At 33.8% G+C, this 14,273-nt stretch overlaps 1 protein-coding gene across 2 annotated transcripts in view; it reads left to right on the top strand.

The window, feature by feature from the left end:
• The window catches only part of LOC106873511 (epithelial cell-transforming sequence 2 oncogene-like), a 146,125-nt gene that overhangs the window by 12,179 nt on the left and 119,673 nt on the right, over positions 1–14,273 (top strand). For both annotated transcript variants that reach the window (XM_089363759.1, XM_089363758.1), the window contains 3 exons: positions 1,493–1,732; positions 12,114–12,248; positions 14,119–14,203. In XM_089363759.1, coding sequence (XP_089219885.1) covers positions 1,493–1,732; positions 12,114–12,248; positions 14,119–14,203 — 460 coding nt within the window. The remainder of the gene's footprint in view (positions 1–1,492; positions 1,733–12,113; positions 12,249–14,118; positions 14,204–14,273) is intronic.

The following is a 14,273-nucleotide window of genomic DNA, read 5'->3' as shown; positions in this document are numbered from 1 at the left end:
CTCCGAGTAACAGTCTTTTGTTATATTTCTGCTGCTTTTAAATAAAGCATATTACTCTACCTCTGGTATTTGAGTACTCTTTTTTCCACCTTGTTGCACATTTTATGTGCTTACTCCGGTATATATATATACATATACATATACATACACACACACACACACATAAACACACACACACGTACACACACACACACACACACACACACACACACACACACACACACACACACACACACACACACATATATATATATATATATATATATATATATAAATATTCACACATACATGCAAACATATTTACATGCATATATATATTCATACACACAAACATATACATGATTCTACGATATAAACAGCTCCTGCAAATTCGAGGTAATATTGTGGTGACATCTTTGCATATGCATACATAGAAACATACACATACATACATGCTTTTACGCATGCAAATACGTGTTTATCTTTATTGACGACCAATTTCCCTAAATATGTCTAGCACATATAACTACAACATTTCCAAGATGATACTTTGTTGACTGTGCTGCCATATCGTTCACTGTAGCGCAAACAAAAAACGTAAACAATGAACTATATATATACGGACAAAGCATTTAGTGGTAACTAGGTATTGAGCCGGAAAACCTTAAACTTCTTGGTTTCTATTACATGTTTTTGCAGTAAAACTAACATAAATATCGATAATTCTCTAACTTATTATGCTCCCCACTCCCACACATAAAATGAATAACACTTGCCAATAACATATCAATTCTAGCATATATGTTGCCACAAATATATTTGAATCGTTAGAGCGTCAGAGATAATGAATTGCGGCATTTATAACAATTCTCAAAGCCATCTCATAACGAATTCGCTTTTCTTTTGAAGTCAGTAAAATACGTGACGCCTTGTACTGAGACTGATTCTGTAACTGCCGGAGAATTTACGGTATTATTTTCCCCAACTAGACAGGTTCTGGTTGCTTAAACCCATGTCCATCCAGATGGCAGACTTGTGATGAAAAGCATTGCAACTAAAAACATTTTCATCTGAAATTGTTGGAATGATATACAGTTTATTAAAATTGATTTAGATCTGGGATAGGTGTTATGACATCATTTTATTTACATATTCATTATATATATTGTTTCCGGTATAAATTAATATTACTAAAAAATATCATCGGTCCCTGGCAGATTGTAAAAAAAAAAAAGAAAACTGCCAGTACGCCACATCAGATAGTTTCAGAAGCACTGGTCTGGAGGACGTGGTTGAAGCCAATGGCGATTTTATTGAATAAATTTACTCTTTAGTATTTCAAGATATATATATATATATATATATATTTGTAATTTTGGTAAATATATGTACTGCATTAAAAAGCAATATAAAACAACATTGTTATTGCAGTTTGCACCAGAGAAGCCTTTATATTAATTCAATTGTCGTTATGCGAAACAAAAATTTCATATTTTCTTGATTTTAATTTCAGTTCGATTTATGGACAGAAAGCCAGCGAAACGAATTTTTTGATCAAATGTTGAGCAAGTGTCATAACATACAATATGCTCACGTTCGGAATTGGTTCAATGAAAGAGTTCCATTACAACACATCGACTTTACCAGACTTCTTCCAAGATTCTTATCTTTGTATATATTTTCTTTTTTGGATCCCAAAAGTCTTAGTCGAACCTCACAAGTTTCTTGGTACTGGAAGTTCCTCACAGAACAGGTAAAACTCTTTTATAAATTCACCGTTAAAAAGAAACACATTTTGTAATATATCAAAATGTGGTAATTTTGCTTGGTCTCACTCACCAATGCACGCTTCAACTTTTTCAATCAATGTGGATTTCGACACAAAAAGGAAGCTATACCTAACGCTATTTCTCTTCATTGCCTTTGTGAATTTAATTTACAAATTAAATGTGCAGTTTACTTCACTACACATATAATGTATAGTTAATTACATTGGGTTGGCAACTAAGTTCCCGTCGTTTTTTAAAATTTTAAATCTTTAAAAGGTTTATTCAAAGATGACAACTAATTAGTCAACAATGTATTCACCCTTGTTGTTTACAATTTCTTCCCAACGTTCAATACAATTTTCAAAACCTCGTTGTTAGAAATCACCCGATTTCGACACGAAAAAATTGATCTAACCAAGCTCTCAATTCTGCATCAGTATTGAATGAAACTCCGCGTATAGCATTTTGAAAGAGATTGAAAAAGGTGGAAATCTGCTGGTGCCAAATGAGGAGAGTACGGCGGGTGTAGCTGAGCTTCCCAGCCATGCGTTTGAATGGCTTCCTTGGTCATATTGGCGATATGAGGGCGGGCGTTGTCGTGCAGCAGAAGAACTCCATGCTGCCGATTAAGTCTTTTCTCTTGAATAGCCGTATTGAGTCTTTCGATCTGTTGAACATAGAGTTCTGCGTTGACCGTTCGGTTCCGTTCAAGCAATTCGTAATGGATAATGCCTTCCCAGTCCCAACGTACGCACAACATCGTTTTACGCGGATGAAGATCTTGTTTCGCGCGCGGTGTCGCTTGTTTACCGGGACTAAGCCATTCCTTACGCTGTTTCATGTTGATATACAGGCACCATTTTTCGTCTCCAGTAACGATTCGGTAAAAAATATCGTTGCTTGTGTCCATGAGTTGAGCGGTGACGAGTAAGCAAACCAACGGAGATTGTGGTTCGTTATTTTTTGTTGTTGTCACTTAAAGCATGCGGAATCCATGCTCCATACATCTGAACCTTTCCCATCGAGTGAAGATGCTTCTCTATAGCAGTGTGGGAGCATTCCATTTTTTCTACCAGTTCCCTTGTCGTTCGACGAGAACTTTCCTGCAAAAGTTGGTTTATTCGCTCTTCATCGAACTCAACTGGACGGACAGAACGAGGTGCGTCTTTGAGGTCAAAATTTCCATTTTTGAACTTGGCATACCAATCACGAGCGGTTCTTTCAGTTATGGCACCCCGTCTATATACAGCACAAATGTAGCGAGCAGCGTCTGCGGCCTTACAACCTTGATTAAAAGCAAAAAGAAGGAGGTGTCGAAAATGGTCGTTTTTCTTAACTTGACATTCCATTTTAATGATCTGGAAATAAACAAAAATTAACTAAAATTAACTATAAAAAAAAAAAGAAAATATAATAGATTCCAAAATGATTCAAAAATAGAATTCTCGAAAAAAATAGATTCCAAAATTTAGAAACGCAATAAATTCCAAAATTAAAAAAAAACGGCGGGAACTTAGTTGCCAACCCAATATTTTCACTATTACCTAGCCGACAGAGTCATTAGCACACTGGGGAAAATGCTTAGCGGCATTTCGTCCGTCTTTAGGCTTTCAGTTCATATTCTGCCGAGGTCGACTTTGCCTTTCATTATTTTCAGGTTCGATAAAATAAGTACCAGTTGAGTACTAGGATCTATGGAATCGACTAAATCCCTCACCCAATTTTTAGTCCATGTGCTTATAGTAGAAAGGGCTACTACCTATATTTGCTTACTATGCCACGCTGAGGAAACGTATATAGAACTGATTTGCTTCCGGCTGATTTAAAAAATGGCAAATGAAGAGACACCCCGAAATATTCGCAACTCATAGATCTATGCATGTGGTTTGACAAATTTGTCTCTTGGAGTATCTACAGAGTGATCATTCAGCAAGTAAATTGACCCCGCATTGCTACAGCAATATTGTGTAGTTTCTATATTTCGTACATCTGAAACAGTGCAATGCATAGAAACAAGCAAACAAATGAATGAATAGATAAATAAGTACATTATAGATAACATATGATGGATGATATGATGGAAGTATTGTAACCCAGAACAGACAATACAAGAGATAATAAATTGTGTTTGCGTAATGATTGGTTGAGCAGTGGTGCAGTGGAATCCTGCTGTGCTCAAGTGGCCTGCAGATCGAAATTATGCTCTATGTTTTATAGTTATACTGAGTTACTTTCAAATATACTAACCACATATACGTACACATAACTACAGAAGTAGGTGTCAATTATATCACGCAATAGAAATTTGTACACGGTTTTACCTAAACACAAGTCAAGAAATGGCGTCAGAGCAACAGGATTTTTCGCTTAATATTTAGGATGACTATGAATTCTTAAACATGATTTTCTCCTAGGGTGATTTTATTGACTTCAAACTGTGAATCTATTGATATGGATGGTAATATAACTGAGAGAAATAATGTTTAAATACTCTACTTGGCTATAAAATATTTCTGCAGGTTTTGTGGACTCAGTAGTAATACCACGTTTTGTATGCAGTGTCTTAACACAGAGAAAATGTAAACCAGCGGGGTTAGTTTCTAACGTATATTAAGATTTCTTTAATGACTCATACTTTTCATCATCTCCTCACAGTAGGCAATGTTCATAAATGCACCACACTAAGGTTGAAAAAGATCGGGTTGAATATTTAAGCACACACTTCAGTGTTAGTTCTGTTAAGAAATTACTGTTACCCCAACAGCATTTTATTTCAATGTCATATTGTGCATAAAACTATAACAAAATAATACAAGAAATACTGTATATAATAGACAGATATAAACAACTTATCTCTATGAACAAAATTTCGGTTGAAGGAAAAAAGATTGAATTATTCATATCAGTTTCAATCCTATGTTGGGATTTCATAACCGACTGAGACGCATATTAACTTACCACTGCTTATAAACGCACTACTCTGTATGATTATTATTATTATAAATCAGTGAGACTCAGCAGACTAGTGGATCCGCATAGTCATTCGATGCTTAAAATTTAATTTTATAGAAACTTCTTTCAAAAATCTTATTTAGTTTTTTTTTTCTTTTGCACATTAACTTGTGTAGGCTGGTCTATGCAAAATGATAGAGAAAGAAATCCAGCTGGTTCTTGCAATAAATAGATCTATAGCAATTTTTTTCATGGACTCTAAAAATAATAGCGAGGATCCAACTTACTATTTTGCTTATGTGGACCACGAAATATTTTATATGGAACCCCTGGGGTCGTATGGACCCCGGTTGAGAACCAGTGCTATAGAGCAAGGCAGCGAGCTGGTAGAATCGTTAGCACGCCGGGCAAAAGCTTAGTAGCATTTCGCCCATCTTCACGTTCTGAGTACAATTTCCGCCGAGGTCGACTTTGCCTTTCATCCTGTCGGTTTGATAAGTGCCAACTGAGCACTGGAGTCAATGTGGTCGACTTACCCACTCTCCTGAAATTACTTCTTTTGTGTCAAAAATTTAAACCAGTATTACAATAGACCCCTATAAATGAAATCGTATGGAATCGAATCGTACTCGAACTTGTCATTATACTTAGCAAAAAGCAGTCTCACTCACTAATGCACCCTTCAATTTCTTCAATTACTGTGGATTTTTGGAAATGACTTCAGTTTCGGGACTAAAGGGAAGCTATATCTAAAGTTATTTTCTTCTTTGATTTTGTGATTTGAATATACAAAATAAATGTTCAATTCACTGCACTACACATATAATCCCTTGTTAATTATATTTTACTGTTACCTATGAAGCGATGAGCTTGCAGAATCGTTAGCACTCCGGATCGTGTACTTAACATCATTTATTCCGGCTTTACATTGTGGGTTCATATTCCACAGAGGTTGTCTTTGTTTTTTGGTGTTGATGATAAAATAAGTACCAGTTGAGCTCTGGTATTGATTTAATCGACTACCCTCCTATTCTCCAATATTCCAGGCCTTGAGATTTTGGTTGAAAGAATTATTACTATCAGTGCATTGAAGATAATCTCGTATAATGTATCTAATCCGGTGTTCCAAGTTTTCAATCTTATTACGAATTTTTGTTTCCAACAAATTCACTTCAGTTTTATTCTAATCTCCTGTAAAAAGAAGAACAAAAACCTTAACACATATGCAATCATAACTTCTCTTTCTGTAAGTCTATTGCCATACATTTCAGTAAATCAACTAGTTTTTAATCATATTAATGTCTTCACATTCAAGTAATTGTCTATAAGACATTCAACTTTGAAAATTAGTAGAGTGCGATAACATCTTTTATTCATGAACCGACAGTTTGTAGAACCACGTTAGAATATATGTATTATGCCGAGCAACAACAAATATAACACACACACACACACAGATACACATGCACAGACAAACGCACACACATACACACACACACACACAGATACACATGCACAGACAAACGCACACACATACACACACACACATGTATGTATGTGTTTGTGTGCATGTGATCATATACATACACACACGAACACACCCATGCACACACATTTATATATATATATACATACATTTGAGCAATGAAAAAACATAGCAGGTGAGTCTGATATACACAAGAATTATCGAGAACATATGGAGAGTAATGGAGAAGTAATATACAGTGATCAATAGACTCACGGAGTAATCATGGGTTTTCTTTATAAATGATTACATTTTAATTAGCAAAAGTCAAGATTACGAAAGATGCTACATCGTAGTAAAGAAGAAAAATAAAAAGATTTCGAAATCAAAGAAAACGTTTGCTTTAGCAACATGTAGTCTTTCGAGAATACGATTACTTTGTGGTTTATGAATTTTCTACATTCTGTTCAAAATGGGTGTTTCGTCTATTAAAAAGCGAAACGGTTGGAATATCCTGAACGTTTAATGTGTACCCTTATAACAGGATACTAGTCTTTCATAAATGTAGATGGTTTAAGAGTTTAATCTCAGTTATTCAATATTTTTGTCTTTCATATCAGAAAATGACATAATACTTATTTATATCAAGATGAATTAGGCTATCATCTGATCACGTGACCGACCACTCTATCAGATGTTGTTATACATCGCGGATTACAATGCGCTTTGTATTGTTTCAGCCTTCGAATGGCGAGCTGACCAACATTTCCCCTTTATCGAAGGCGGGCTGGAGCAACGTGAAATGAAGTGTTTTGCTCAAGAGCACAACGCACCGCTCGGTCTGGGAATCGAACCAACGATCTTAGCAATTGTGAGTGAAACAGTCTAACCACTAGGACAAGCGCCTTCTCCAATTAGGCTATATTTAGTCTAAAGTCTTTGATGGGGTGCAATGCAGAGCAGAAAAAGAGCCGAAATCTAAAAGTAAGATAGAAACAGTGGTTTTCATCTTTGAGAATTTGATGCTTTGTCACAGGTACATATATAAGCGCTGACAGGATACGAATAACTGGCTTTTTTGCTCAGTGTTTCGTTATTTCAGTCTTTCGAACGGACTTTTAGAAAATAGTCTGCCGCAATCATATCTTGGATGGCAAAGACTTTCATTTGCAGTAAATCCTTCACAATTTATTAACAGGAAATCCCTGAAATGTTGAAATATTAAATAGGAAAGTGTTAAATTGCTAATAGGATATTGCTAAACTGCTAATTGTAAAGTGCTAAATTAAAATATTAAATAGCAAAGTATTACAAAAAATGTAAGACGCTAACTTTTTCTCATTGTTTGTTGTTACGTGGTTTAGGTTGACACAGTTAATTGTAAAATTCCTATCAAACTCTACATAAAACCACTGGTCTGTATTCCTTGAACTGCATTTCAAGTGAGTAACGGATTATATGCTATTCTCAACTATTAAATGAATACATACCAATCTGTGTTTTAGTATAAACATGTCATATATTGTTAAGTATTAAATTCAATGCAACTTGAATTTATTAGTGTATGTTCGAAGCTTATGCATGGTATTTGTGAGTGGCCGTTTAATGAGATAATGCATGGTATTTGTGAGTGGGCGTTTATTGAGATAATGCATGGTATTTGTGAGTGGGCGTTTATTGAGATAATGCATGATTTACAACATAATTAGGCAACACAAAGTTTTTACATCAGTAATTTTAGATATACTGTTAACCCTGATATCATCATGATTTTAACACTCTTCTTTAGAAATGTATTGCCTTGTCTATAAGTAGGTAATGATTATTTTATCTCCCTAGAAGGCTTAGTTGCTGTATTTATACACATCACCATAAAAAACCACAAATTGTAGACCACAAACAATTGAAAATCGTTTCACAAATTTGCGTTCACAGTATAATGTGTAGTAGTTTCGTTTCACATGTTGATATTAATATTGTATGTAATAGTATAGTTTCACATATCTATATTTGTGTTACGTTCTGCAGTAACGTTTCACATATTCACATTTGTATTATGTGCTGTACTAACATTTCGTATATTTTCTTTCCTGCTATGTGATATAGTTACCTTTGACATGTATACATTTATATTGGGATGTAATAATGTTTCACCTATTTACATACATATTTTATACTGTACTAGCGTTTGAGATATTGACATTAATATTGTGATGTAGTAAGTTACCACATATTCGCATGTATATTTAGAAACATTTCAAATATCGACATTCGTATTGTGTGAAGTAACATTTTACATATTCGCATTTAAATTATATGCAATAGTAATATTTTACATATTCAACTTAAATGTCTAACACGTAACAGAATCTCACAGTGTCTAAATATTTTGCTCCCCACAAACGCACAGAGTAACTCCTACTCATTTGAGCAATCAGAAAGATGATTGGTAGAAGACACTGAGTATTATATATGTAGATGTACTATTACTGAATATAAATCGTGATGGTCACTAATGAAATGCTTTTAATCATAGGTTTGCTCGATCAGACTTTACCAATGTCTAAACAACGAAAGAAATTAGGTTCCTTCATTTAGAATACACAGCAACATAGATATTTCTTAGAATTCCAATGAAACTAAACATTCCCTATTGAATGTATTGTATTGTGCAAACGAGGTTGTTTTGAAGTGTTCTTTGTTAACTAGAAATAACACGCGCATTGAATTGAATCACACCGAACAATTTTAAAATTTCGATATGGGAATAGACATAGAGAAAAAGATGGGGGCACGAAGGGATTACTTTCAGGAAAAGTTTATTCAAGCGTATCTTGAAAAGATCTTGTCGTATGTAAGACAGCATAACAAATATTATGACGTTACACTTGCTTTTTAGGTATGCATGTTACTTTCAGGAGATAGTATTTAGCATAATCTCAAATAATAGCTATCGTAACTAGAAAACGCCTCACGTAGCAACCATCTGATCGTTACATATTTAGTTACGTATTAGTCCTAATGGAGCAACCCTTAATATCAAAGACATTCCAGTTGTGATGCTCCCATATTTTTTGATCTGACACATTCTACCTCAGAATACACTAACCATAGTTGTCTTTTCCTTTTTGAAGAAGTAGAGTGTTAAGAGAGATTTTATTGCTTTTACTAGTAAATTACATGACCACTTAGAGTCTCGCCTGGGCACTTGTAGTTATTACAAGCATTCAGATTACATGGCTCTGTTCTCCAATATTTGCTTTGTAAGGATTATCACTTATAAATCAATACAGCTCGTCTCTATTGATAGGAACTTAATGTATTTAATCAGATTATCATTGTAATCTGTGAAGCCAGCAACGAGCCAGATGCAATAGTGCACAGGAGAAAACGCTTGATAGTATTTCTGTTTCAAATATCAGCATTTTAAGTTCAAAATCCTTTCAATATTGACCTCGCATTTCATCCACTATACCTAATCATTTATGTACATCGACCTCGTATTGACTGAATATGTACTAGTCATGTACAAGTTTCCTATCTAGCAACAATGTTTCTCTTCAGAAATGCGTTATTTAATGTCTGTGTAGAAGCTAATTTTATATTTAGATGTGTTAAGGCGGCGAGGTGGCAAAATCGTTAGCATGCTGAGCAAAATGCTTAGCGCCATTTAGTCCGTCTTTACATTCTGATTTCAAATTCTGTTGAAGTCAACTTAGATTGTCGTTCATTCAGGCTAAGTACAATAAGTGCCAGTTGAACAATTGGGTAGCTGTAATCAACATACTCTCTCCCAAGTCATTGCTGGTAATGCGCAAACATTTGAAAGCAACATTTAGAAGTGTTAGGTGGCTGGATGAGCAAGACTTGTAGAGTGTTGGAGAAAATACTTGCGGTATTCAGCCATCTTCCTGTTTTGCATTGTGAGTTGAAATTGTGCCGAGGACGTCTGAACCTTTATTCCTTACAGATGTGATAGCATACATACTAAAATAAGTAGTAAGTTCGACCATCTCCTCAGGCTGAGTAGCCCATCCTGCTCAAAAGTTCCCTGAATAAAGGTTGTTTAAAGATGACGAACAAAACACCCATGTTTCCACAGGTGAATTATCCAAAACCCAAAGAATTCCACTCAACACATGGCTATGATGCTCCCCGCTACTTCTGCTCGTGATCAGAGATGTACATCTTGTCAGCCACTAAAGGACTTACTCAACCGGTTAAGATCAAGCAACTGACAGGCAAATCTGTGGTACTGAGCAGAATATTTGGTGTAGCCCATCAGTATAACAAGACAAAAATATGTACATGATAACACTTCTACTCAGTTAAGATCAGAAGCCATGAGAGCCACTGCCTGGTACATCAACAGGGCATTCCTTATCATTATTATTATTATTATTATTATTATTATTATTATTATTATTATTATTATTATTATTATCATCATCATCATCATCATCATCATCATCATCATCATCATGATCATCAATTAATTAATAAATTAAATGAATGTATTTTTGTATATATATAATTATTCCGTATGATGAAGACATCTTATTTGTAATATGTAATTAATATTAAATTACTAATGATGTATTTTACAGTAACTACAAGAATTTGCACTAGAAAGATTCAATATATTCTGAATTAATCCACTAAAAAATTAATTTTCCAATTTCTACATTATTAAATTTATTAAGATGACAAAACTTAGATATACATATATACACAAAAACACATATATATAGAGACATATATTCACATATTCATATATATATATATATATATATATATATAGATGGTAGAGGACCAACAGAAACGCAAACATTTACACGTATATATATATATATACATATTTGTTTTGCAAGATTTTTTATGTGAAATCGTGTGTTGAAACAGATGTTGTTGTACTTGGGGATGGTCATATTGCCAGTTTAGCCAATAAAAACACACGCACTGTATATTTGGTGTTAATTTTTTTTTTTTTTTCAGCTTTATATTACATTAATCTTAATCTTAATCTTATTTCGGCCAGAGTTCTTTCGTCACACTTCTGTGACCTCATCAGTGGTCCTTTGTTTCCTTCTTTCTTATGTGTGTCTCACCTTGCTAACTATCAGCCATTTTGTATACAAAATGGCTGATAGTTAGCAAGGTGAGACACACATAAGAAAGAAGGAAACAAAGGACCACTGATGAGGTCACAGAAGTGTGACGAAAGAACTCTGGCCGAAATAAGATTAAGATTAAGATTAATGTAATATAAAGCTGAAAAAAAAAAAATTAACACCAAATATACAGTGCGTGTGTTTTTATTGGCTAAACTGGCAATATGACCATCCCCAAGTACAACAATATATATATATATATATATATATATATATATATATATATATATATATATACATATACATATACATATATACACATATACATATATACACATATACATATATGTGTGTGTGTGTGCTGTTTTCATGTGTGTGTTTGAATTTTTCTCGCCCGCCGATGCTGGTGTGATTATGTTTCCGAATCGTAGCGGTTAGGTAAAAGAGACCGATGGAATAGATACCAGGCTTAAGTCCTGGTTTCGATTTTCTTCGACTAAATCCCATTATGGAGGTGCTCCAGCATAGTCGCGGTCAAATTACTGAAACACGTCAATGAATACACACACAAACACATTTTTACACGGTGGGCTGCTTTCAGTTACCGTCTATCAAATCCACTCAAAGGCTTTGGTCAGGCCAAGGCTATAGTAGAAGGCACTTCCGATTGAAAAGCAAACTAGTCACCACACATCCGAGCCTGCGCATTAGTATTGTACTATAAATTTATAACTTACCGTTTTTTTAAATCTTAATGATGTTCCTGTATTATAAATGTTTTTAGCTTGATATATATATTCTACTTCGTTTTTACTTGTCTTCTTTTGTGTTATCCAGGAGAGCATCTGGATGCCTAAATGCATCAAAAGAGGATGGTACCTTCCATATAATACAAATCCTGATGAATATGGAAACTGGAAACGTCACTACATTACCTGTGTCTGCACTATAGAATACATACTTCCAGAAAAGGCAAGAAGCTAATTTTATACTTTGTTCTCTATTTCGTCTCGGTTCCTTACGCGGGTGGAAGATATTTTCATGGATGTTTCTTGTATTTTTCCTTCGTCATTCTAAATCTAAATATTACGTCAGTGTAATGAGATCGTAGTAGAAATAATTTAAGCGTTAGATAAAGATTTATGATTGATATAATTGAATTATAGTGTTGAATATGATGTTCAAGCATGGTCTCAAACCAATGACTGAATAGAATACAAAAGGAAAGAATATTGAAACGTATATAACCTTTCCGTGAAGCATTACAGACAAGCTGAAGCGCGCACAATGATGAAAATGAATACATTTTAATAAATCTAATGCCCTTTCTAGGTGTGCTTCTATGTTACTTGCCAAGCATTCACATTTTGATTACATCAGATCTACACCTTCGGATGGGTCTTTGGAAAATAAATGAGCTTGAACGATAATGATAAGCGTGATAATAACACGTCGGAGTGTTATTTTCCTAAATACTTCCCCTTTTCCAAATTACTGACACTATACATATTTTAATATGAGTAATTAATTTTCAAGGCTAGTGTAAGCTACTACTCAAAATTATCTTACTGTATATAAAGTGTATTCACGCACAAAAGAATAAAAAATTATATCACATATAGAGAAACATATACATCAATCCTTGTTTTTATGTTGTTATATACAAAGAAGTAAACATTAAACTGAAGGATGACGCAATACTTTTCAGTAGAGTATTGTATAGAACTATTACAAAGAAGAGGATGAGAGTGACCTCAAAGTTTCGACTTTCATATCTTCTTCACTCCATATGAAAGTGAGTAAGATGAAACTTACAAGTTACTGTTAACGTTTTCCTTGCAAAATGATAAATCAAAATATGTACCTATGCATGTGCTTACAAACACTTATACACACGCGCATACATATGTATACATAATATATATATATATATATATGTATGTGTGTGTGTGTATGCGTGTATGTGTATGTTTGTGTATTAATGTGATTAATGAGAGGGACGGAAGATTAAGTAAGAACCTGATAATTCATATACTTATATATTTTTGTTGTATGTTATTATAGTAACCAAAGATTGTCTTCGACCTAAACAAATTTGGATTAATATTATTTGAGATATATAGAAATATATTTCGATAGTTGCAGATTCTATTCAATTAATTATTTTGTTCGTCACGATGTTGTTGTTTTTTTTTATCGTAATTGTTATGTAGTTGAAAAGTTAACGCTCAAGCTCATGAACATAGGCATTTGGATTAATATTTTTTACAATCAAGCCGTGCTTTCACACGGAATATTTCGTCTGTCTTTAAAGAAAAGCTCTGAAGAGACTTATCTTAATGAATATGAATTGTTTATATATCAAATAATGTATATTAGTCGAAACAAATTGTTGGCTCTTTTGGCCTTTTTTTAATGATTTTTAATATTATCTTATATTATATTATATTCATAGTATATTATGTTACATTATAATATAAATTAATATTGGATTGTCAATTGAATCTCTCTACTTAATTTATTGTTTGTAATTTGCATTATACGCCTATTTATGTGGTATTCAATTGACGTACCAGTGAATTGGCTGTTTTACACACCCCTTTCAAAAGCTTATTTTCCCATAACTTAGCGGTTCGGCAAAAGAGATAGATAGAATAAGTACTTGGCTTGCAAAGAATAAGTCCTAGGGTTGATTTGTTCGACAAAAGTCGGTGCTCCAGCATGGCCGCAGTCAAATTACTGAAACAAATAAAAGAATAAAAGAATATACATAGATAAATAGATAGATAGACACTTACGTACATATATACATACGTTCATATATATATACATATATATTCAGAATAATCAGCTTAATGATAGCACAGATGCTAGGAGACGGAAAAGATCAGCATCATTTACCAAATACGACTCCTCAGGAACTCAAGGTAATTAATTTCAATTTTCTCGCTTTATTGTTGTCGAATTTACAAATTTTGGAACGTGTCTAATCACAAC

Source organism: Octopus bimaculoides, chromosome 15 (assembly GCF_046866305.1).
Source record: "Octopus bimaculoides isolate indiv1 chromosome 15, ASM4686630v1, whole genome shotgun sequence".
Taxonomy (NCBI): domain Eukaryota; kingdom Metazoa; phylum Mollusca; class Cephalopoda; order Octopoda; family Octopodidae; genus Octopus; species Octopus bimaculoides.
This window is presented reverse-complemented; position numbering and strand designations above follow the sequence as displayed.